General features: G+C 35.5%; 1 protein-coding gene and 1 pseudogene across 1 annotated transcript in view; both read right to left on the reverse strand.

Annotated features, from left to right (window-relative positions):
* The window catches only part of LOC145261199 (neprilysin-1-like), a 1,350,287-nt gene that overhangs the window by 45,435 nt on the left and 1,278,534 nt on the right, over positions 1-26,318 (reverse strand). The window contains exons 15-16 of the mRNA XM_080119525.1: positions 23,264-23,322; positions 14,813-14,864 (exon numbers count right to left, since the gene is read on the reverse strand). Of these exons, the coding sequence (XP_079975651.1) occupies positions 14,813-14,864; positions 23,264-23,322 (111 nt within the window). The remainder of the gene's footprint in view (positions 1-14,812; positions 14,865-23,263; positions 23,323-26,318) is intronic.
* LOC145261353 (U2 spliceosomal RNA) lies at positions 20,705-20,838 on the reverse strand (annotated as a pseudogene).

A 26,318-nucleotide genomic window follows, 5' to 3' on the forward strand; every position in this document is an offset into this window, starting at 1 on the left:
TCCTATATGGTTGACTATTATGGAATACTGATCACATATAATGATAGAAGATGTATCGAGACACAGGAATGGGTATGTTTGATCTGGCATAATGATGATTCATTAAAATTGTGGGGTCTGCGTACGCGCCTGGTCCACAAAGTATGAAAAAAAAGTTAAAAAATTAAAAAAAAAAGTTTACAAGTGTTTTGATATAGATGTACATAACAACACTTTGATAAGTATGTTTTAACTTAAATAGGGATGGTATTATAAAATTGTGGGGTCTGCGTTCGCGCCTGGCCTCCATAGAATGGAAATAGGCAAACACTTTGATAAAGACTTTTCATATCTATCTGCGTAAGTATACTTTGATAATTATGTTTCAGTTTGAAGAAATATGGTATAATAAAATTATGGGGTATTCGTTCGCGCCTGACCTCCATAGAATGAAAATATGTCACAAAGTTTAACAAAGTTTTTAATATAGATCCACAGAATATTGTGATAAGTGTTTCAGTGTGAACAGGTATGGTATAATAACTTATGGGGCTTATCTATTTTATTTTTACTTTCATCATATTTTTCTTTGGTTTTGATACCCCCAAATTCGAAGCTATCTCTTTACAACCCTTCCTTTTCATAACCTATCATACTTTCATAGATCAGAGTCCATTTTTTGTAGGCTGTTTTTGAACTCAGTCAACGACAGATACTTTTGCTAGTATATATATATATATATATATATATATATATATATATATATATATATATATATATATATATATATATAATAACCCTGGGATACGGTGGCATAGGATACGTTTTTTTTCAGGTTACGATGTTGAATACGATCTACTAAGACCATTGGTTACGGTATTTGCCTCGCCTTACGGTGTTATTTATAATCTTATTTGATTATATACATATGTATTATATACTGCATTGTATTTTATTACTAATTTTTAATTCCATATCCAGGGGTTCTACTATATATATATATATATATATATATATATATATATATATATATATATATATATATATATATATATATATGTATATATATGTATTATATTTTAAAAATTATATTTTAAAAATTATATTTTAAAAATAATATATGTAGATATATATATATGGATGTATATATATATATATGTATACATATATGTATATATGTATATATATGTATATATGCATATGTATGTGTATATATATGTATATATATATGTATATATATGTATATATGTATGTGTATATATATATGTGTATATATGTATATATATATACACACATACACATATATATTTGTGTGTGTGTGTGTGTGTGTGTACTAGCAGGCCGTCCGGCATTGCCCGGTCGTAAAATTACGCTTAAATATAGTATTTTGATCAATGCAGATTTCGTATTTATTAAACTTAGGAGTTTGATAGGCAAATTCTTTTAAACAAATATATGCATACATAAATGTATATAGAAAGAGGTTTGTATTTACTATAACCTTTTTACGCAAATATTACGCAAGTATAAATCATGTAGAATAACTGCATGAATATAATTACACGTAGTAGTTTACTAGAGGTGACCATTTCATAAGAAAGCCGGAAACAATAATAGGGAATTAATTAAAATGAATGTTTAAAAGAATATGCAAATTAGCTAGATCTTTTGCAAATGAATGCAATTCCACGACTTATATATAAGAAAGTTGTATTTAATATAATAAGGTATAATGGTTTTTAATATGAATATCAATACATGACAAAAAAAAAGATTTTGGGAGTATATATATATATATATATATATATATATATATGTGTGAGAGAGAGAGAGAGAGAGAGAGAGAGAGGACGATTTCAGTATGTTTCCTGATCCGATACAATTATCGATTCTATTCTAAATTATTGATCCTGTTACAGTTGCAGTTCCGATTCTTTTAAATTTCTAAATAAAGAGTTTTTTTTTTGTGGGGGGGGGTGCGAGATTTACTGAAAAAACAAAAAATATGCACATTTAATTTCCCAAACGTAGAAATATGGATATGACAGATACATTTAAGTTTAAAAATCAATAAATCATTTCATCATTAATACGAATAATAGAAAATTAAGTTTTAAACAAAAAACAAACTGAAAAAAAAAAGAATCGTTTTTGGCAGAGGAAAACGGATAAAATTTTCCGGTACCGATTCTGATACTCCCAAAGTTCCGATTCTTCGATTCCCGATTCCGATCTCAACACTAATATATATATATATATATATATATATATATATATATGTGTGATGGGCTGTGAAACAGCGAAACAGTACTGTATGTGGATGACTATAATGCTCCCTATCTTAGGTTTAGTATATTGGGAAGTGATATACAAATTACCATGAGCGAATGAAGCGATGCTCTTTGTGGAAAAAAATTGAGCTTAGGTAGTTGGACAATCTCAAAACATTGTCAATTCACTACCTGCATAGCAGCATCCGTATAGCACAACGGTTAAAAGCTCCGACTGTCGTTTGGGCGATCGGGTTTCGATCCTGGCTTGAGGTTGTTGCTTGTCTAGCCGTACTGATGAGTTGTGAAACGGCGAAACAGTACTGTAGGTGGATTAATATATATATATATATATATATATATATATATATATATATATATATATATTTCAGTTATTTAACTAAAATTTTCTATGGATGTATATTTTATGCATCGATTTTCAGTATTTACTTTTACAGTGCTGACTACCTGAGTAGAGCCAGTATAGAGAAAGTATACAGGCAATTAAGCTACACAAATGTTTCTGCGTTTAATCCTTGCGAGGCTTCATCAGGCTGAAACATGGAATTGATGTTATCACGTGCTTTCATATATTCACGTAATATTAAGTTTACTTGTTAAACAATAAGATCCTTTGTTGTTACCGCTTCATTTTCAGCAGCCAATGGTCGGGCTTTTATCAGACAAAATTTTTTTACTTGTATTTCATCGCTTTTTGTTTATTTTTACTTTTCTATGTATTAAAAGGTGACTTTATTCTATCTGAGTGTGCATTTCCTTATATTTTCTTTTATATTTAAAATATTACATTAATTTAGTTTTTTATGTATTAATTATTATTATTAGAATGGTTATATATATTTATTCGTTTATTTAATTAATTATTTGTTATTGTTATTATTATTATTATTATTATTATTATTATTATTTTATGCATTGTTCTTTTTAAGTTTATTCTGTGCATACAGCTGTTTGCTATTTCTTCTTTTACAGTTTAATAGATTTTGCAGCATTTTAGATGTTAGGATTGTGAATTTCTGATTCAGACATAACTTACACGAGTCGTCTAACTTGTTATATGTCCTACTATTTTCCACACGAACATTGTCCATTTTCTTTGAGATTCCAGTAATTGTTCGCTACTGCTGTTTTTATTATTTGGCATTTCTGTTATTGCATGTGCTTTTGTGGTCATAATATCTAGTTTCAAAATTTAGAGAAGTCATACCTGCGTAATATTTCTTGTTATTTTGGTTTTATTTGGTAAATACTGTGGCCTAGTAAACAATGCTTTAGGTTAGGCATTCATTTTGTAGAACTCACGCATCCTATCCTCTATTAACAGCTGTTATAATTTATCTTTATCGTGAGAGGAAAATTACTGTTCCTCACTGCTTTACTAACTCAAGAAGTAGATGATGAGAATCTTTAATTGAATCCTGAAGCATCTATGTACTCCCAGAAGAACTAACTGAAGTAGAATAAAAACGAAAGAGATTAATATTTTTTTAACGATTCTCTCTCTTTCACACTCCACGTAATGGTTCTTATTATAGTTTCTGCATGCGTGTGTTTGCGTGCGTGTGTTTGGTTGAGCATGCGTCTGACAATGCGATAACATTTCTTTTTCTTCTTCGTCTTCTTCTTAACCTTCTGTTTTTAATTATCAATTCATTTCAGTTTTGTTTTCTTTTGTTTCTTTCTTACACAGTTTTGTGTAGGATATTTTTTAAAGACATTTTTTATTTTTTTAGTAAGTTACGTTATTGCTCAATCGCTAACAAAAATAATTTTATTCTTTATTTTTTTTATTAATTTTCGTTTAATACGTTGTATATATTAATTATTGATTTTTTTTGCTCACAAATTCGAATATTTTCCGGGTGTTTGATATTATGATTTCTAATTAAAACCCTTTTAAGAGTATTTAAAGTTGAGAAAAAAAAATCGCAATCAATTTGCATTTATGCAACGTTCATAATTTCTGCTTGATTGTATCCCATGAAGGAAGGGGGATCCATTGTGTTTTGAGGAATTATCGAATGAAAACAAAAAGAAAAAATAATTACTATTCGGGCAATAAATATACATTAACAATATCCTGCCATCTCTAACGCAAAGCACCCGTGTTCCAAAATTTATAATGATTAATGTTGTGTTGTGGAACAACAGTGAAAATAAGAACAATCAAGTCGACGTTCTGTTAAGGAACAAGTGCATTAACAATAATGTACAAAGATAGGAAAGCGTGTATATCTGCTGGGCACTCGGCTAGCAGTTGAAGTGCAGTCGCATCTCTCTCACCGGTGTTGGAATTACTAGCGCTATTTATAGTGCAAATTGGTGTAAATTTCTCTGTTCAAGAAAGGCCGGTATAACACCCCACTTTGAAAATATCCCGTCTGGGATTAATAACGTTTTTGTTTTTGGTTCACCCTAATCGATTCTGTTGATTTCCGTAACTGTTTGATCTTCTATTCTCCGGAGATGTCTATGGTATGGGCACCCGAAAAGTATCAAACACTGTGTCCACGATGTCCTCCTCTGGCGATCTGGTCACCTCACTGTTCGAGTATCTTTTCCGAATTTGGTTAGTGTGACGTCTGTGCACGAAGTCTGGTCCCTTAATCATGTAGACCATGTTGCCTATTTGTTTCTCAACAATGCCGGACTCCCAGAAAGTCTTATTATTTTTGTGAATCTTATAGAAGACTCTTTCGTCAACTTTATACTGTTTTTTTTGTTAGCGTTTTTTTTAGGTTTGGCCTATCCTGGTTTGATAACAACTTGTAAAAAATCAATCTAACCTTGCGCCCGAACATAACCTCAGCATGTGTCTTCGACATTTCGATGTTTGCATTCGAAGTGACTCTGTAGACTTGTAAAAACTGTTGGATTGATTTATCCATCGGCGACCCAGTAGCTTTTTTCAGAGCTCTCTTGAAATGTGTCAACGAATTTCTCTGCTTATCTATTACTTCTTGGGTGGTATGGCGGAATGGCTATATACTCGATTAGATGATCCTCGCAAAAATGTTTAAATTAGGTAGACGTAAATTGCGTTCCATTGTCTGTAACAATGCAGTCTACTACTCCAAACCTAGCGAATAGTTCATACAGGAAGTTGATAGTTACCTCGGATGTAGGATTCTTACATTTTAATACTTCCGGCCATTTAGATAGGTTGTCTACAACAATGAGATAGTAGAACCCATCTAGCGGTCCTGCAAAATCTAAATTAATCTTAGACCAAGGTCGGTCCGGTTTTGCCCACGATCCGAATTGAGTAGGAGGAGCTTTCATAGCTAATGGGCATCCTCTACACGCCCTGATTTTTCCTTCTATATCCTTATCCATGTTTGGCCAATAAATGAAAGAGCGCATTCATTCTTGATATACCTGGATGTCCTATATGGAATTCCTTGAGCATTCTATTCTGTAATGTCGCAGGAGTTACGACCCTGTCGCTATATAACAGGACGTTATCGCAAATTGAATAAATTTCTTCATCCAGTTCGTTATTGTTGATCCTTTCTTTCGTGCGTATAATACATTCGTCCACCTCTGCCTTACTCTTAATCTCATCAAGCGTTACTGGAAATTCTCTTATTGTGTCACATAACGTATTTTTTTTAACTTCAACTCCCGCTTGAATGGCTGCTATTACCATATCCTCCAATGGTTCTATCTGCTTAGGTATTAACCACTATAACCCGTCTGCATGACCAATTTTTTTAGATGGTACATACTCCATTTGAAAATTGTAATTCAGAAGTATGGTACCCCATCTTTGGAGTCTATTCGCCGTATTTTGTGGTAGTCCCTTTTTCGATCCGAAAATCGTTAATAATGGTTTGTGGTCTATTTGTAACAGAAATTGCCTACCGTGCAGGAAACGATGAAATTTCTTTACCGCGAATATAATGCTTAGCGCCTCTTTTTCAATTTGTGAGTAGTTCTTTTCGGCTGGCACAAGTGATCGAGATGAATGTGCTATGGATGTCACTTTTCCATCATCCATTTTGGTTAAAAATGCATGCTCCTATGCCATAGGAGCTGGCATCGCTTGCAACTATAATTTCACGCTTGGGATTATAATGTGCCAGAAACAATTCAGACGTTAAAGTCTCTTTAATTTCCCGAAATGCTTCTTCGCATCCTTGCGTCCAGACCCATTTTTGGTCTTTCCTTAACAGTTCATTTAAAGGCGACCTTAGTTTTTGCATATTTGGCACAAATACATTGTAGTAATTTGCCAAACCTAAGAAATTTTGTAAAGACGCAATATTTTCTGGAGCAGGCATATTCTTTATTGCACTCGATCTATCTGGATCCGGCCTTCTTCCATGTTTATCGATGATTTTCTCCAAGTATTTTATTTTCTCCATGAAAAATGTACATTTTTCCTGTTTTACTTTAAATCCATAATCCTGGATCCTTTTGAATACTTGATTTACATGAGCTTTGTGTTGTTCTTTGCTAGCGCTTTTCATTAATACATCATCCAGGTACCCTACTGCGAAATCCAACCCATTTAACATAATGTTCATAATTTGCTGAAAAATCGCAGGGGCGACTTTGACCCCAAAAGGAAGTCTGTTAAACTTGTACAATCTCTTATGGGTGTTAATACATAGCAGCTTTGAACACTCCTCATCGACTGGAATTTGTAAATACGCGTCACTGAGGTCGATTTTAGAAAAATATTTCCCTCCACTCAGTTTCGCAAATATATCTTCAGGGCTCGGAAGAGGATAATGGTGATCTTGTAATGCCCTGTTTAAGCCTGTCGCGAAGTCGGCGCAAATCCGAATCTCCTTACTCTTCTTTTTGATGTAAACCGTTGGTGCAGCCCACTCACTGTGATCAATTTTTCCGATGACACCCATGTTTTCGAGACTTTCTAATTCACCGTCTATCTGTTCTATAGCGGCGTATGGAACATTTCTTTTCTTTCTGAACACTAGCTCTTCATTTACTTTTACGTTAATTTTTGCTACCGCTTTTGTACACCTTCCCAAACCGCTTGAGAATACGTCTGGGAAATTCTCTTTTAACTCCCTCTTAAGTTTTTCTGCCTCCACATTCGAAACCTCAACCTTTTGGCAAAATGAACTTAAAGGCAGACCCCATAGTATAAACTTTTCGAACAGATCAGTTCCAAAGAGTTTTTTTGATTTTCGCATGACAAAAATTCTTGTCTTTTCGACTCTGTTCTGGAAAAAAAAATATTCGTCAATAATTCTCCTTCGAAGGTAATTTTTTCGCCACTGACGCTTCTCGCCGTTTTATGTGATTTAATCATAGTGGGTCTCCCAAGCCTCTTCCATGTCTGTACATTAATAATGGAAATGTCAGACCCATTATCAAGCTGTAGCCTTACTTTCCTTTTAAACATTTTGACCTGTACATATTTCCGGATATTTTGTTCCTCAAGTTCAATTTTCGTAAGTTTAATGGATGTCTTTATACCAGATTTTTTTCTACAATGCGATGCTTTATGCCCTTTCTGGTGACAGTTGTCACATTGTTTGAATTTGTTGGGACACTCATTGTACCAAATGTTTATTTCCACACCTCAAACATGGTCCAGGTGGATCTTTTCCCTGTTTCTTTTCTGATTATTTTTTGAAGTCGAATTTTTCTTTTGATGGATTTTTTCAATATGCGACACTCCGCTTTCCTCTATGTCACGACTGTCTTGTTTCAACGAAATAAACCGTTCACAGTCTTCCGCTAAGTTTTGTAGTTTTAAATTCGGTTCGTTTTTTGAGTTTATTTAAAATACGACCCCTGATTTCAGCGTCTTTATTTAAGACTAGCCCTTGCACAAATATCAAACATTTAAAATTATCTGATGATAATTCCTCCAGTTTAAAATCGTCGCAATGCTTTTTCCCTATACTTGAATAAGTAGTGTAGTCGTTTTCCTCTCTTCTAGTAACATTCATACATTTATATCGCCTATGGAAAAGAGACGTTTTTGCAGAAAACAGTTCTGTAAGTAGCATAACTGTTTCTTGGAAGCTCAACTCACTGGTCTTTTTTGGAAGAATAAAATTCACGAACTTTGTATGCTCGGCTGTTCCTAATTTCCTTAGCAAAAGCCTAACTTAATTTACTTAATAATAGTAATAATACTCGTATGCACATGTCTCAGTTTCTTTCCGCTTTTGTTACTTCATTTTTTTAAAAGGAATTTAACGTTATTTAATGTTTAATACTGGGAAATGTCGGGTAAATCTTCTAGTATTGCAATATTATCCATGCTTACATCGTGCAATTCTGCGCAAAAATTCGTAATGATCGGTTGATTAGCTTAGGGAATGAAAACCGTGCACACAAATATATAAACATATACACATGTGTAACTTTATATATAGATCGATATCTAACAGATAAGACATAAGAAGAGCTTTTAGGTATCTCGAATATCTAACTTCGTATCTTTCACATTTTATTTACTTTTACCAATTAGTTTTTATTCGTTATCTACTTATATGCACAGACATTTATGACGTTTATATCAATGATACAGAGTATCTCTTTTCTGTATGTATTTGATAAGCGTAAGATGGCTTAAATTTTATTTTACTTTCTTCTTTAATATCTTCTAAATATTTTTGTACGCTTTAATCCTGCGTTCATTTTATCAAAATAGACACAGACAGTGTTTTGTTGATTTCATATTTGTATAATCTTCTGCTTATATAGTTTTTTTCATCTCTCTCTCTCTCTCCTTCTCTCTCTCTCCTTCTCTCTCTCTCTCTTGACTGCTTGTGTGCGTACACACAGACGCACTATTATGACGAGCGGTAGTCCCAGTAATAGCAACAAGCGCAGGTTCTGCCACATAGAGGCAGAGAATGTGAGTCATGTGACACCAAGCTATAAAGTTCTGCTGGGAGGAGGGGGTTGACTATTATACAATACGACACAGTCGAGGGGGCCATCTGTGAATAGTTAAATATCCAGTGCCGCAACAAGTTCTGGAAGCATATACCAGAAAGAACACTTGGAAACGAGTCATTCGCCAGCCACTATGACTATGCAATCTCTGCAGCTACGTATCTAAAAAAAAAAAAACAATAAAAAACAACAACAACAAAAAACAATAAAAAACCAATAAAAAACAATAAAAAAACAAAAAAAAAAAAACGAACAGTAGCACCTGTATTGATATGGAACAAAATGGAGAAAGTAACAACCCTAGTTGAATTCAATGTCCGTATTTATGTTGCTTTATACTCGGTTAAGAGGAGGAAAGTAACGAAATACCAATGTCATATGTATGACGTATAAAGGAAATGGAATCATAGGAATATCCCCCATAATTACAGTAATTAGAGGAGCAACCGGGATCATGAAAAAAGTTTCAAAATCTACCTGGCAAATATACCCAGTGAACCAAGTGCAAGAGGACTACAAACAATGGTACCTAAATAAACGGTTAGAATCTTAAAAAAAGATCTAACGATTAGAGTCTTTGAAATAGGGGATGAATGCTTGGTTATCCGGTAGGATGCTCCTATCCTCAGCAAAAGAAAAATATAAAAACATTGCAATAATAATAATAATAATAATAATAATAATAATAATAAAAATGGAGAGAAAAGAATTTATTTATTCTAATCCTGATTTTCGTTTTAACTGCAAAAATTCTACTCTGTCGCAGCAAACAAGTTGAACGCTTTTTCAATATTTGTCCACTAACCCTAACCCTAACCTTCTCCCGGATTTGATTATCTTTTCCTTTCCCAATTTTCAATTATATTCAAGTCTGGTGACACACTTGGCCAATTTTCAATATCTCATTCACATTTTCTATTAAATAATTCTTGTTTATCTTAAAGGATAGCAGCTGGCACCAACCTGTTGACAAATATATGAACTTTCATATTTCTGGAATTCCTTCAAGCGTATGCTGATATTTCTACAATTCAATGATTCTTTTAAATAGTAACAGAACATCACTACCCACCACCATAAATGTCCTTCTATTTTGTGAGTGCGGTGAAGGAATTTATGTTTTTTTTCACTGCAATGTTTTAATAAAATATTCTCTTTAAACATATCGTTTCGGTGCTGAAAGTTGTTAATTTAATTGCCTTTTCTAAGCTCAAATTCAACTTATAAAATCGTCAGCATAATGTTCTATGTATTATCTTGCTAAATCTATAAAAGTGAGAATGTGTGTGTGTGTGAGAACAATTCTCAACCTATATACTCAACACATTTTTTATCTACACACGTGGAAAAACTTTTAATCTGTTTCATCAAAAAAAAAAAAAAAAGAAAAAAAAAGAAAAAAAAAAGACTGTTATGGGGTCACAATTGAAAAATTGATACACGGGTGTGGTGTCATCGGATTTTTATACTTTGGTCAACTATTTCACGACTGCGCATGCTCGAATCGTTCACATGACAACTTTCTTAAGTTAAGAATAAGTAAGGTTGAAAACGCTTTTTAAAGTCGTGACAAGCTGGTCTCACTGTTATCGTACTTGACTCATTGTTTTTAGGTTTTGGTTTCGATCTCAGCTCGAGTATTTATTGTTTTTTACTTACAAGAAGTGAACTGTTTAGAAAAAAACATAATATTCACATGCCCATGTCTCAGTTTCTTTCCGTTTTTTTTTTTACTTCAGTTTTTAAAGGAATTTAACGTTACGTTTAATACTGGTTCCAACATATTTTCATGGGTTTCATATACGGTTTACAACAAGTGACTACACGACGAACTGGATGAGACTCGAGGTTGGAATTACAATGGGATGTACAGTATCATGTATACATTTTATTTTAGCGATGCAAATAATTCTCAAAGCAGCAGAAAACTGCAAACCCTACTCCATTAGGTGAAGAATACGAAATAACACCATTAAAAGCTTTCATGGGCGATACCGCGATCCTCACATCAAAAGAAGCTGAGACCCGCAAGTTACTCAGCATTATGGATGAAATAATAATTTTTTTTTTTTTACAAGGTGGTCACCACTTATTAAGACCCGGAAGCCACTCAGGTATAAGGGCTATTATAAGTACAGTACGTTAGTGTGGAGATTTAATAAAGTGTTTACTTAAGGGGGCGGTTCATCAGGAATTTGTTTACGTTGGACTTGAAGAGATCCAGGTTGTAGTCAGGTGGGAAGCAGGCAGACGGAACAGAGTTCCACAGGCGTGCAGTTCTAAGAAAGAAGCTTTGTTCATGGAATCTACGTTTTGATTTAGGCATAGATAAAGAGTGGGGAAAGTTTTTGACAGTGGATTCAGCTAGACGGGTGTTTTTCGTAAAAGATTGACGAGGGGGGACCAGAGATTGGAGTTCAGACGAGCACCTGCCATGGAAATAACGATAAAACAAAGATAGGCTTGCAACGTCTCTTCTGTGGGAGAGAGATTGCAGGGAAGAGAAAGGGGCATCCCCCACTAAGCCACAAAGTCTATTTTGTACTCTGCCAAGGCAGGATAGGCTGTTTTTAGCAGCTCCTGCCCAGATATGGCAGCAGTATTCCATCCTTGGACGTACTTGGCTTTTATATAGATAGAGAATTGCATCAGTAGTGAAATATCTTCTGGAGCGGTAGAAGGATCCCACCATCTTTCCAGCGACCTTGGCAACAGACTTGATGTACGTGTTCCATTTCAGATCAGGAGTGAAGGTCAAGCCCAGAAGCTTGTCAAAACATAGGGCTTCTCCTATACGAGAGCCATCCATTTCAATTGATGCCAGATGGGGATCAGAGCGTTGATTATGTTAATATAGGAGTTTGGTTTTAGATGCATTAAAGGCAACCAGCCACGTCTTCCCCCACTGAACCACACGCTCGAGATCAGAGGAGAGAGAATTAGAGAGAGCTTTGTCATTTACAGCCTTTGATGTGTTGCCGTAGATGGTCGTGCCATCAGCATAGATGTCAACAAATGATTTATGTATGTGTTTAGGGAGATCATTGATGTAGATCAGGAAGAGAGTTGGGCCCAGGATGGACCCTTGAGGAACTCCAGCATTAATACTGCAGGCTTCTGATTTTTGTCAATCAACCACTACTCTTACGAGCCTATCAGAGAGAAATGATTTAATGATACAGAAAACATTTCCAGTTATACCGTAGCTGGAAATCTTGTGAAGTAAGCCTTTATGCCATATCTTGTCGAAGGCTTTTGTTATGTCAAGAGCAATTGTCCTAGAAAGGAAGCCTTTGTCAAGAGATTCACTAATCCTATGAGATATAACCGTTAGCACATCTGCGGTAGATCTTGTAGAACGGATACCATATTGCGTGTCAGAAGGTTATTTCTGCTGAGGTGATTGACTATTTCTCTATTTAATATGGATTCCAGTAACTTACTCATGACACACAGGAGACGTATTGGTCTGGACTGAGAGGGAGATGACTTATCACCTGAGTTCTTAAATACATGGCATACTGATGAGGTTTTCCAGGGTGTTGGAAAGCACTTTTCCTTAAGGCAACGCTTAAACAGTTTCGTAAGTATGGGAGCAAGTTCTGGTTTAAGCTTTTTAACACTATAATTGGGATGCCGTAAGGGCTAGTTGCTTTACTGGAATCAAGGTTCTTGATTAGCTTGGCGACCTCATGCACAGATATTTGTATGTTACCTAGCGTGTTCTGTGTTATAGGAGGAAATATGGGGAGTTGATGGCCTTCGTCGCATAGGGCAGAATTAGCTGCAAAGTTCTTGGCAAATAGTTTGGCCTTGTCTGAAGCTGACGAGATGACCTCTGGTGCATTAATAATGGTTGGGATAGAACGCACACTTTTGCTCAGGATCCTATTTGTTATTTGCCAAAACTGGTGGGAACCAAGCCGCTGATCAGCTGCTTTGGATTTAACAGACTGTTTGACCCAGAATGACTTTGAAAAGTACATCAAGATGTCTACTTTGCAGTGGGTGGTCAAAAAATCCTCCCTTTCTCAGAAGAACCGATAAAACAACCAGGGAAGATGGTATGATAACACCTTGAAAAATTCCAAACAGATTAAAGTGACAATCAAAAATAGGTAAATATAAGGTATGGTGTCTTCAACACATGCTCATCCCAATTCTTCTCGTATATGAAATTACTATGAGCACAGTTGAGGCAAAAGAAGCAAAATTCAGTAGATATACGAAACTTTGACTACACCTGTGTAATTTTTTTTCAAACATCATTTTTTTTAAAGGAGTCACCATTTATCAAGGCTCTGGGGTCGCTTGAGGATACAGTGGTCAAGGGGAACATGTTGTAGTAATCGTTAGTAGTGTAAATTTGGTAAATTAGATTACATAAGGAGATGGCTCATCAAGAATTTGCTCACGTTTGACTTAAATACAACCTTATGGAATCAGACAACCAGTTGGAAAGCAGGAAAACGGAACAAAATTCCACACTCGAGCAGTTCTAAGAAAGAAGCTTTGTTCATGGAATCTACGCTTAGGTTTAGACACACATAAAGATTGGGGGAAAATTGTTGCTAGTGGTGTCAACTAGACGAGTGTTTTTCGTGAAAGTTTGGCGAGGGAGGACCATAGATTTGAGCTCAGACGAGCACTTGCCATGAAAATGACGATAAAGCAGAAACAGGCTCGCAACGTTTCTTCCGTGGAAAGAGGCTGCAGGGAAGAGAAAAGGATATCTCCCACTAGGCCATGAAGTCTATTTTGAACTCTGTCAAAGCAGAATAAGCTGCTTCTAACAGCTCCTGTCCAGATGTGGTAACAGTATTCCATCCTTGAACGTACTTGGCTTTTATACAGGTAAAGAATTGTATTAGCAGTAAGATATCTACTGAAGCGGTAGAACGATCCCAACATTTAGTGTTTTTTTTTTTTTTTTTTTTTTTTTTTTTAATCTTTTTATTGGTTCACCAATAAACGTTGTGAACCAATAAAAAGATTAAAAAAACAAAAAAAACAACAACTAATAAAGATGAGACTAATAGTCAGAAATAAAAATAAAATTAACATATAATGCTCATCTCAAAATAAATTCCAATTAATAATAATATTTTTTCCAGCATCATTGGTAACAGATTTGATGTACGTCTAGGAGTAAAGGTCAGACCTAGAAGTATGTCAAAACATAGAGCCTCCTCAAGACGAGAGCCATTCATTTCGATTGATGCTAGACGGGGATCAGAGCGTTGATGATAAAAAGATAGAAGTTTGGTTTTAGATTCATTAAAAGTAACTAGACACCTGTTTCCCCCATTGCACAACGTAATCAAGATCAGGGGAGAGAGAATCAGAAAGAACTTTGTCGTTTTGACAATTGTTGCTTTATCACAGCAGGTTCCTGTGTCATCTATTAAACAAGATATCATGTTCATATTTTTTTTTTATTCAAATGCCCTTTTGGTACATTTGATAATTGTCTTGTTTCTTACATTTGTCGCAAGCTGTACACTTGTGGCAAAAATGAATAAACTGATGATGAATAAAATTGAATTAATTTTGTCATTTAATTTTTAAAATAATATTTCAAACAAATATGATGTGTCAGCACTTCTTTCAATTAGCATAAAGAAACTCCAAAAACACACACAAAAAAAACTTACTTTGGATAACCCTTACTGTAAAAAGGGGGTTGTAGGATCCCAGCCGGAAAGACTGAAATAATAAAAAAAAAATAAATGTTATTATAATAAAAATAAATTCTCAGTAAACTTAAAAAAAAATAAAATAAAAACAAATACAAATAAATATATAAAAATAATAATAGTTCTCTGAAGAGAATTAATGATTTCGTAAACCAGATGAAAATCAAGTCAACGTAACCAGAATTAACTCCTTTATTAAAGGAAATACACTTATTGTTTGGAATCGGGATAATGGTCATGCCGTGCCGGGGTGTAACAACCCTTTCAGAAACGTTCCCAAGTTTCACTACATCAGCAAACGATCGTGCTGCACCTTTACTGATTAGCCATCGAGAAGTCATAATCATCTTTCTTTTGGAAACAACACGGATCCATTGGAAAGCATAACACAGAAAAAAGGTGACACTATTCAGGATTATACACAGTAACTATGACTCGATTTCATTTTCATATTTGTTTTGTCAGCTTCAGACAAATTTGAAACAGATGTGTTTTCAACCTTAAAATTGCGTGAAAAATCTAAGTATCAATTTTCTGGTTCAATTCCTACTTATTCCATAGCAGTATACTTTACTATGTATATTGGCAACCTACCAATGGCCCCTCCTACGAGTACCTGATTCCATAATGGAATCAAAGAAACCAATACTATCACACTGAATCAATCAGTTTTTTTACAAAAATAAAAAAACAAAACAAACAAAAAAACTTATTCATAAAAAATAATAAAAAGACTGAGGTATTGTTTTGTTGAACTAACAATCTCTTCAATCGGACAAAAGTCATCAGTTTTCCTTCTTCTAGATTGGTTATCTTACGAATGTTAGAAAGTTTCAATCTGGGAAGAGGGAAAGTTAATTCATTGTTTTTCTAAAATATTAATAAAAACGAGATAATAGCCCTGACCGAACTTGAACTTAACTATGCGCTGAATAGAATTTATCATTTGCAGACTTGTCGCGGTTTTCAACCAAAAGAAACCGCTCATCAAAAAAAAAAGATCCCAATTCAAAACATAAACAGCACAACCGACGACCTGTCGACAAGTACTTCGACATGAATAATTATCACCTGGAACGCTGTAACAGTGCAATTCCCACTAGAATAGTATTCACAACTTTCCCAGCTTCAATTTGATATGCCACATGAATATACACCCCAAACAGATGACTCCCTAAAGTACGTTAAAAACACAAAAACAAACATAAATTAAAAACGAAAACGACAACCAACGCCGCAAGCTGCTTTTGTCCACAACTACGTCCACCGGATGAGTATAAATACAACGGGTTATATCAACAAAGGACAAACCAGTCTGGTTCGTCAGGAAACGAGGGTTGTCCTCACCAGCAGCTCAACCCAACGAAGCATCAGCAGCAGACGAACCACTAAAGAACGGGCTAGGCTGCATTTCCAGACAACAGCCGAGCTCAGCAGTAGGAGCAGCCACTTGCCGCCGACTCACTTGATAGCCGGACCCAGGAGCAGAAGCAGCAGCAACTAGCCGTCGACCATTGTTTCTGTTTGGAAAATAAACCTGAACGTGAATATTCATTCACGACGGTACCTATTGCGTTTGTTATCTCTTCTTTGCTATCGTCGTTTTTCGTCTTTTTCTTGCCTATGTCATCTTTTAGGGTTGATTGCCACCGACATTCGGCCCCGCAACACATTGTCTGTGTGTGTTTATTTGTGTGAGTTCGTTCCCTACAGACTCCAAAACGGTTGGGCTGATTTTTTAAAAATTCACACAAATTCACTTTATGTGCCCGAGAGTGTTCTTCGGTAGTCTTTTTTTTTTTATCGAAATGCTTCTGATAAATATCGAAAATCGATAATCGAAAAAAAATATGATTAAAGAATAACTAATCTGATTGTGACCAAAGTTAACACTCTTATACAGCTTAACATCACAAGCGCATTTGAGAGGTTTTATCGCCACACAAGCAGAAGGGCTCGGTGTTTAAAATCAACAGTATGATCTTTGATAAAACTGGAGCACATTCGAAATGATTTTTTTTTCTTCTGTTTATAGAACAATTGAACTACGGTACTTAGCTTTTGCAATTTCAATTTTAATTCAAGCCATTGGAATAATAATAATAATAATAATAATAATAATAATAATAATAATAATAATAATAATAATAATAATTCTCCTCAAATTTCTAGTACTCTCCATTACTTTCGATATTTATTATTTTAAATTAAAAATTAATTTTATAAAATCAACAGTGCAATGTAGACACAAGTTCCTGCGGGAAGGTATAAGAAGCTTCCTCCCGGTGCACAGTGGTGGACCCTCGATCGAGCAGACAATCAATCAATTCGATGAAAAAAAAAGGCAATTTTATCGATTTCGATGGCAATAAAAATATTCGAAGTGTGCAACATTTTGTATTTATTCTTAATTCTTCACAAGCTACACACGCGTAACGAACTTTTAAAGACAACGCCTGGCTCACTACACACACGCACACACTCTCTCTCTCACACACACACATACAAACATATAGAAACATATAGACGCTCACACACACAAACACCCAAACACACAGAAGTACACACATACATGCTCAAACATACACGCTAACACGCTCTCCCCCCCCACACACAAAATCATAATGCTCACACACACATATACACACACAAACACACACATAAACATACACACACAAACACACAGACTCACACACAAAAACACGCACAAACACAAAAAAACATATACACACAAACACACACACACTCACACGCACACACACACAAATACACACATGCTCACACACAAACACACACCCTGCCCAACGAATGTACTCACACATAAGTTTGAAGATGCACACACTTTCTCTGACTAAATAAACTTTCTAAACGAACGCATGAACACAAACATTCTATCACTAAGAAAACAATGTCACTAATATGCACATCATTTTCGTAATGATTAAATCTGAGATTAAAATTGAGATTAAACTTGACATGTCGGAATTTCTGTTATTTTAAAGATTTGTGTTTAAAATAATTTTTTTAATTTCAAATGCTAAACACTTTAAAAAATGTGTTTAGAATGCATTTAGAACAAGACAACCCTTCCTGTCCCCACCTACCTTACGCACCAATTTGGACTCGAACAAATGAAGGGAATAGCGTCTGGACTGCATGGAACGTTTTCAGATTAAAATCAAAATTTCTCTCAACTTCCATAATTATGAAGTCCAATAATCAAAATGAGATTTTCAGATGCCGCCAGCAAAAATGTCTGAATTTTAAAAGGAAAGCTTTTTTTTTTCTTCATCTTTCTTCATCGAATAAAGATTTGGTTTTGATTAAATCCTGTCGTTAAATGTTGACAGGATCATTTTATACGGAATCGATATAGGAATGTGGCAGGAATATTGACTTTTCAGTTTTGTAGATTTTATTAAATATAGTTTTGTACCGATGAACGGCTTACATGAAATTCAAAGTTACTGGCGACATTATAATTCCAATCCTCCTCCTCTTCCCCCTCCTCCTCCTTCTCCTCCTCCTCCTCCTCCTCCTCCTTCCCTTCTTCTTCTTCTTCATCTTCTTCTTCTTCTTCTTCTTCTTCTTCTTCTTCTTCTTCTCCGTATTATTATTATTATTATTATTATTATTATTATTGGCTCACAAGGAGCTTTCACACAGGTCTTCAGAGATATTTCTTTGAAAACAGCCTGCGGTGTTCCCTGGAAGCTGAGTGATAACAAGTTGTTCCACGTTTCCAGTACTCTCCACCTCTTTCGATAACATCTGCAAATAAATTTGCATTATCGCAACAGCTGCTTTCCATTGATTTCTCGGCAGCAGCTATTGGTCTTTGCTGGAATTTGAGTGGCAATAAATCTCCCCAAGATCCCAGTTCCCTTCGCACTTATTCGGCTGAGGTCTGGTCAGTTCATCGGTCTTTCTTTCCTCCTTGACTCTATTTGGTTATTTGGTCTCGCTCTTTTATTTGGGAGGGGGGGGGCAGTGATGTAGCCATGGAGGTAGGGTTGGGTTAGAGAACTTAAAGATATGCGGTTTCAGTGTTCTTGGTTCCATGTAGTGTTTCATGTTTTGCCTTTGCAGCATTTTGTCTGGCTCGAACTTGTTGCTCCCGTGTGTTAGTCTCCACATTCAAGGTTTTTTTTTTTTTTTTTTTTTTTAAATATTTCAGCTGTTTTCATTATTGTTGTTCATTGTATTTTTCCAGTCATTCCTTTGGTTCCAATTTCTCCCATTTCTTTTTTCAAAGTTTTTCATGATTGTTCCTAGTGCTCCTATTATTATTATTATTATTATTATTATTATTATTATTATTATTATTATTATTATTATTCACTTGGAGTTCTCACACGTTAGCACCAGTAATTAATCACTGATAATAACTAGTGTTGTTCCCCGAAATCTGAGTGGCAACAAATACCCCGTTTTTTAGTACTCTCCATTGCTTTCGATAAGTATTACACATTACTTTGTGTTATTGCAACAGCCACATACTATTGATTTCTTGCTCGCAATGACTATTGGTGTTCTCTATGATTTAGGTGGCAATACGCCTCCGAAGATTCCAGTTTATTATTATTATTTTTCTACTCACTAGGAGTTCTCACACATGTCACCACTTCTCTCTCTCTCTCTTTCTCTCTCTCTCTTTCTCTCTCTCTCTTTCTCTACTTTCTTTTTTTCTATTGTGGTCAAATATACTGCTTTCAGAAAATCCACCGACCTAATGTCTTCGGTTTCGTTGTAAGGTGCATAACTGATATTCTCAGGCAACATAGCGGAACAAATACAAAGATGTTGTCAAGACTACTGCAAATAAGGTAGGCTCTCTCTACCGAGCTAGAAAGCACATACAAGTATCTTATAGATCAATAAAGCTACCATTCGTCCATTCATAGAGTACTGTTGATATATCTGGGATAGTGTGCCAACCATTAACCTCTTTCTCTTTTCTCTTTTTACTTGAGAGTCACCCATTATCAAGGCCCAAAAACCACTCCAGGATAAGTGTTAATAAGTGTCAGATGGTCGGCGGGACAACGCCGTGAAGATTGGTAATGGTGGAACTTTGGTAGTGTTCGTTTGTTTAAGAGGATCGCTCAACAGAAACTTGTTCACTTTAGATTTGAGAACGGCCATGTTATAGTCAGCTGTGAAGCAGACCCGCTGCATTGTGTTCTACAGACTGGCAGTTCTGAGAAAGAAACATTTAGTTTTAAGCACAGATATATAATAAGGGAAATTGTTGATAGTTGTAGTTAAACAACAATATTGTTAGTAGTGTGACCTGTGTTAGCATAATCGATTAGTCCTTAGCAAAACTATGGATTTTGCTATATGTTAAACCATGTAATAATGACTCCGTGCAAAAATAACGATACCGACATGGAACATTAAACATTTGGGTACTTGTATAGTTTAGGCAAGACATTAAAAAATGAAAATATCGAAAAAAGTTTAAATTGTACATATCTGTTATGGAATGAAGTTCTCCGAAAAAAAAAAAAATTCACTTAATTTCATCAAGTAGTTTTTATTTTACAGCGAAACAAGGCCGATAGCCATTAGTCGCATGCTCTTGTGTAATGAATGAATGCGTGAATGTAGGATTGACATGAAATTCTTAAAGATAAACTAAAATGACCGAAAAATGGGTTGAAATGATTTAAATAAATAAAAAGTAAATGACTTAGAATGACTTTAATGAACTTAAGGATGAATTGAATGACCTTAAGAATGACTTGAATGCTTAAAAAATTACTGGAATAATTACTGGAATCCTTCAAAAACAGCTTGAATGATCTGGAGAATGAGTTGAATGGCTTTGAGACTGATTAGTTGTAAAGAGGGTGATCATTTTATATTAAATTAATACAGAAAAGTGATCCCCCACTTTATATTACAAAGATACATAAGTACAGCATGTAGTAAGAACAGATACTACACTTTAATCTTGGCCAAAAGGCCAAGAAAAGGGTATTTATTTGCTCCCCTACTGAGCAAATTAGGCACAAGGCCGATTTTTAATGTGAGGAGTGAAGGGAAAATGGGGACCAACTCCCCGCGGAGTAGGGGAGCTGGATAGTGACAGTTGGTATGAAGGGTTTCCCTTACATTGACCAAGGTCTTATATGTGGGGTTGCCCCCACACATGGTCTTTGCTTGCAGTATCTGGCGGAAAGGCCAAGAAAAGCTTAAAAAGCTAAGAACAGCATCTATTAACAACAGACCTTTCATCTTCACCAAAAAGGCCAAGCACAAAAGTGTTACGGACAGACAGACCGACCAACCGACCGACGGAGTGACTTATAGAGTCGCTGACACGCACTAAAATCAGGTTGTTATGATACCGAGCAAAAGGTTCGATTTTTAGGAAGAAAAGTTAGTATTAAAGATGGGGAGGGAGTGTCGGTGCTTTAAATGAAGTTATCTCCCGTATCGTTTCTAAAATGCAAACAAAAATTTTAAACAAATCCAAGATGTCTGCTTTCAACGCACTCTCATAAAACATGTTTTTCCGCTGTAAAAAAAACAAAACAAAAACAAAAACAAAAAACTACTCGATCAAATTAAGTGAAATTTTTTTTTTTGAGATCTTCATGTCATAACGGATACGTACAATATAACTTTTTTTCGATATTTTCATTTTTTAATGTCTTGATTAAACTGGACAAGTACCAACATTTGGATAGGTTTTATGCACAATAAAAGTTTGGATTGAATTTGAGTGTTAAAAAAGACCGTTTTTATACTTGGAAGGAAAGGGAAAGGAAGAATTGAAAAACAAATGTTTTTTAAGAGTACTTATTCTTTTTTGCCGAGAAAGTATCTTTTCAGTTTTTTGGTGATTTTTTGGTCTTGTGGTTAGCTTTCGCAAGGAAGTATTGTCGGCTTTAACTTCAAAAGCGTATCTTTTTCTAGCTTGACGCTGTGTCTGTTTCTTGCTTGCTTGGTCCCTCTTCTTTCTTTTCACCTTCGATTCTTCCATTTTTCTTTTTCTCAGCGAAAACGTGCGTGGAGCCGATGCGTAGAGACGCTTTTTTTTTACACGTTGTATATAACAGACGACGAGTCAATGTCCGGTTGGGAATTTTATTATTATATTCATATGAGGGGCGTGCGATAAGTAATGCCCCTGGCCCACTTGCCATAGCAGTAGAGCAACGAAACTTGCCACAGTTACTAGTCTTTCTCTACATAGGAATCACCTAGAGTTATGCATTTCTCCCATCGTTTGATGCAGCTCTGGAGACCGTTTTTGTAGGTCCTCCAACCACGACGTGACTTCAGAAATCAAGGCTGCATCATCTGGGAAACGTTTTCCTTTCAAAAACAACTTAATGGCTGGGAAGAAGTGAAAGTCAGAGGATGCAAGGTAAAGAGAGTAGGGAGGATGGGTGAGAATTTCATAACCACATGCCTTCTGATAGCTTCCCTTAATTTCCTCAAAAGTGAAGCATAATAGGCTCCTGTAATTGTAGTACCCTTTGCCAGGAAATCTGTCCTCACTACTCCATCCTGGTCCCAGAAGACTGTGAGCATGACCTTGCCAGTGGAAGGCTGCACCCTTGCCTTCTTTGGAGGTGGTGAGTCCAAGTGCTTCCACTGAATTGACTGGACTTTCGTCTCTGTATCATAGTGATGGACCCAGGTTTCATCTTGTGTAATCAGTCTTTTGAAAAACTTTGACTTATTTTCTTGGCGCATCTCCAAATTCATTCTCGAGCACTCGACGCGTTCTCACATCTGGAATGGTGTGAGCAACCTGGGAATCCACCTTATGCATATGCGAATGGTCATGAATGATAGTTTCCACAGACCCTGTACTAATCTTGATATCTTGGGCTATTTGGCTAATAGTAATGCGCCTATCTTCCAAAATTGCAGCCTCAACTTGACGGACAGATGCCTCATCAATGGCAGAAGGGGGCCGACCACGTCTGGGAGCTGTTTCCACAGACTTCCGACCATGTTTGAATTCACGATGCCAGCGTTTTACAAGGTCATATGATGGAGCATTATCATCATAAGTTTCTTTCATTTCATCAAAAGTCTCCTGTGGTGTGCGTCCTTTCAAATACAAAAACCGGATCACTGCTCGACATTCAACAAGCTCCATTGCACACCTGACTCAGTTCAAACACCTGTAAAACAGAAACCACAATTAGTTCAGAGCTGTAATTTGCCACATAACCGGTAGAGATATAAATCATTGCACATGCAAAATTTCAGCTAGATCAGACAACTGTAAGTGGGTCAGGGGCATTACTTATTGCACGCCCAAAATAACTACGTTAAGCAAACGTGTTGTATTCAGCAAATCCTCTTACCTGTATAATAAAACTGGCATATTTTGTGTGAAAGAAAAATAAAAGTAAAAAAAGAGACGATTATAAGACTTACAAATTTGATTCTTAGGAGTGCTATAAAAAGCATTCACGACTACTGGAGGAGTCAGCCACCTGCAATTCGAAAATAAACTTTAAGAAAATTCTTGTTAACGAGTCGTGTAATTTTTTTTTGCATTTTTAGAAAAAGAAAGAAAACAAACAAACAAATAAAAACAACACAAAATTTTCGGTTAAACATTTAGATTTACATACAAATACAGACACCGCTTTAACAAACAAGTCATTAAAAATATGTTTGAAATTATTCAAACTTTATTTTGGAGTGAAAACTTCAGTAATTGCTTTTGTACCTACAATAGTGTGGCAAGTTATCTCAATAAGAATCTTTCACTTAGTGATACAAGCACCAAAATTGGCACAAATGACGTTCAGAACGTACATTTTAAGAAAAGAACGTTAGCCATCAGAAAATTTAAGATGGCTGCCAGTTTTCAAGATGGTTGCAGAAGCAAACCTGGCAAAATTTAATTTTGGTGCTTATATCACCAAGTGAAAGATTGTTTCAGCAATCTGCCCCAAAAAACGTACATTGTATATTTATTTGGAGGCACGGCCAAAAAGTGGAAGAAAAAACATTTTTCTTTTGTTTAAACGAATTAAAATCTATTAAAAGTCATTATTCTTGAGCAATTTTTTTTCCAGAAAGATAAAAGCCTGAATTTTATCATTGAAAAGCAGAATACTATAAAACCTTTTCTACTACTTTAATAGAATTTTAAATTAAATTTCTTTTCTCTCAATGAATGACATATTTAAATATTTTTTCCAAAGGTTTTTGAATCAATTAATTTTTTTGTCTAAATAAGATTTAAGATGATTTGCTATAAGAATATGCAAAAACATTATAACACAAGTACCTGAATTTCAAATAATTCTATCTTTTATCTCAGTCTATAGATTTCGTTCGTTTGGCAAAATTAAAAAAATCCAAAACTTAATGATAGTTTGGAAAAAATGATGACATTACACACTTATCTTTGTACTTCTCACCTGGTCGCCGCCACACATGCTTAAGGCTATCAAAATCAAACAAATTAAATTTCGTCTTATCAGACCATAGGACATGAATCCAGTAATCTATGGGCTTTGTTGACATGTCTTCAGCAAACTATTTGCAGGCTTTCTTGTGTATTGCCTTCAAAAGAGGCTTCCTAATTGGGTGACAGCCATGCACACCAATTTGAAGAGTACAAAGATAAGTGTGTCACGCCTACAGTCAAGCATGGTGGTGGGAATGTCATAGTCTGGAGCTGCATGAGATCTGCAGGTATTGGAGAGTTACATTTCATTGAGGGAAACATGAATTCCAACATGCACTGTCAAATACTGCAGCAGAACATGATCCCTTCCCTCCAGAAACTGGGTCGCAGAGCAATGTTCCAGCATGACAATGACCCAAAACACACACCCAGGACAACCACTGCTTTACTGAAGAAGCTGAGAGTAAAAGTGATGGATTGGCCAAGCATGTCTCCAAACTTGAACCTAATAGAACATCTTTAGGGCATCCTCAAGCAGAAGGTGGAGGTGCGCAAAGTCTCAAATATCCGCCAGCTCCATGACGTCGTAATTGAAGAGTGGAAGAGCATGTGAAGCTCTAGCAAACTCCATGATCAGGAGAGTAAAGTCAGTTTTGGATAATGATGGTGGCCACACAAAATATTGAGAGTTGATATGTTGTATGTTAATATTAACAACTTTTCGAAATGGGTGTACTCACTTTTATTGCCAAGGATTTAGCTTTTAATGGCTATATTTTGAGTTATTTTGAGGGGGAAAATAAATTAACTCTGTTATATATGCTGCAGACAGACTACTTTTCATTGTGTCAAAAAATGATTTTTTCAGTGTTGTCCCATGAAGAGATATACTTAAATATTTGAAGAAATGTGAGGGGTGTACTCACTTTTGTGATACACTGTGTATATGTGTGTCGTTAATAAATTGCTTTATTTATCAGGTTAATTTTCTCACTACTACTAGACGTGTAGATATATAATCAGTAGAGACAAGGGATTAAAACATCAGATCATGGCCCGATGATTAATTTTAACCAAGCTACCATTTTAAAACATGGAACTGTTATTTTGTATCTACACTGATTTCATTTTTAATATCCGACAATTTTGATGAATTAAGCTTAGACTTTGCTTCGGCTGTTAGGATAGAGAAAAACATCTGAGTAACCAATGTCAGTCAGCACAAAACCAATCGATACCGTAATAACGAAACTATCTTTTAAAATAAGATTTACAAAATTAATCTATAATTTTCTAAATAAAACAAAAAATTTTTTTTTCAAATGAAACGATTTGTAATATATTTTATCGTACTTAGTAATACACCAATGTTCATTCTCTGCTGAACGACTTCCGTTTTCAAAGATGGAGTACTGCTGCCACATCTGGGCAGGAGCCGCTAAAACAGCTTCCTACCTTGACAGAGTACAAAATAGACTTCGTGGTTTAGTGGGGATGCCCTTTTCTCTTCACTGCAACCTCTCTCCCACACAAAGAGACGTTGCAAGCTTGTCTTTGTTTTATCGCTATTTCCCTGGCAGGTGCTCGTCTGAGCTCCAATCCCTCGTCCCTTCTAGCCAATCTTTCACGAGAAACACCCGTCTGGCTGAAACTACTGTCAATAATTTTCCCCACTCTTTATCTGTGCCTAAATCCAAACGTAGATTCAATGAGGAAAGCTTCTTTCTTAGAACTGCACGCCAGTGGAACTCTCTGCAGCTTGCCTGTTTCCCACCTGACTACATTTTGGACGTCTTCAAGTTCAACATAAACAAACTCCTGACAAACCGCCCCCTTAAGTAAGACACTATCTCATTGATTACTGTACACCCAATAACCCTTATCCCCGAGGTATGTCAGTATTTTTGCAAAGGGCTGTCGGCATAGAATGTATAATAATATAGAATGTGTATAATAATGATTGTAATAATAATAGTCTCTGCTCTGCCCCGAGAGACAATAGATACTCTCTGTAAGAGTGCCTGCGCATGTAATTGTAAAGCAATCGGCACTCGTTTTTAGCAGCAA

Source organism: Euprymna scolopes, chromosome 37 (assembly GCF_053919585.1).
Source record: "Euprymna scolopes isolate OS-2025 chromosome 37, ASM5391958v1, whole genome shotgun sequence".
NCBI lineage: Eukaryota > Metazoa > Mollusca > Cephalopoda > Sepiida > Sepiolidae > Euprymna > Euprymna scolopes.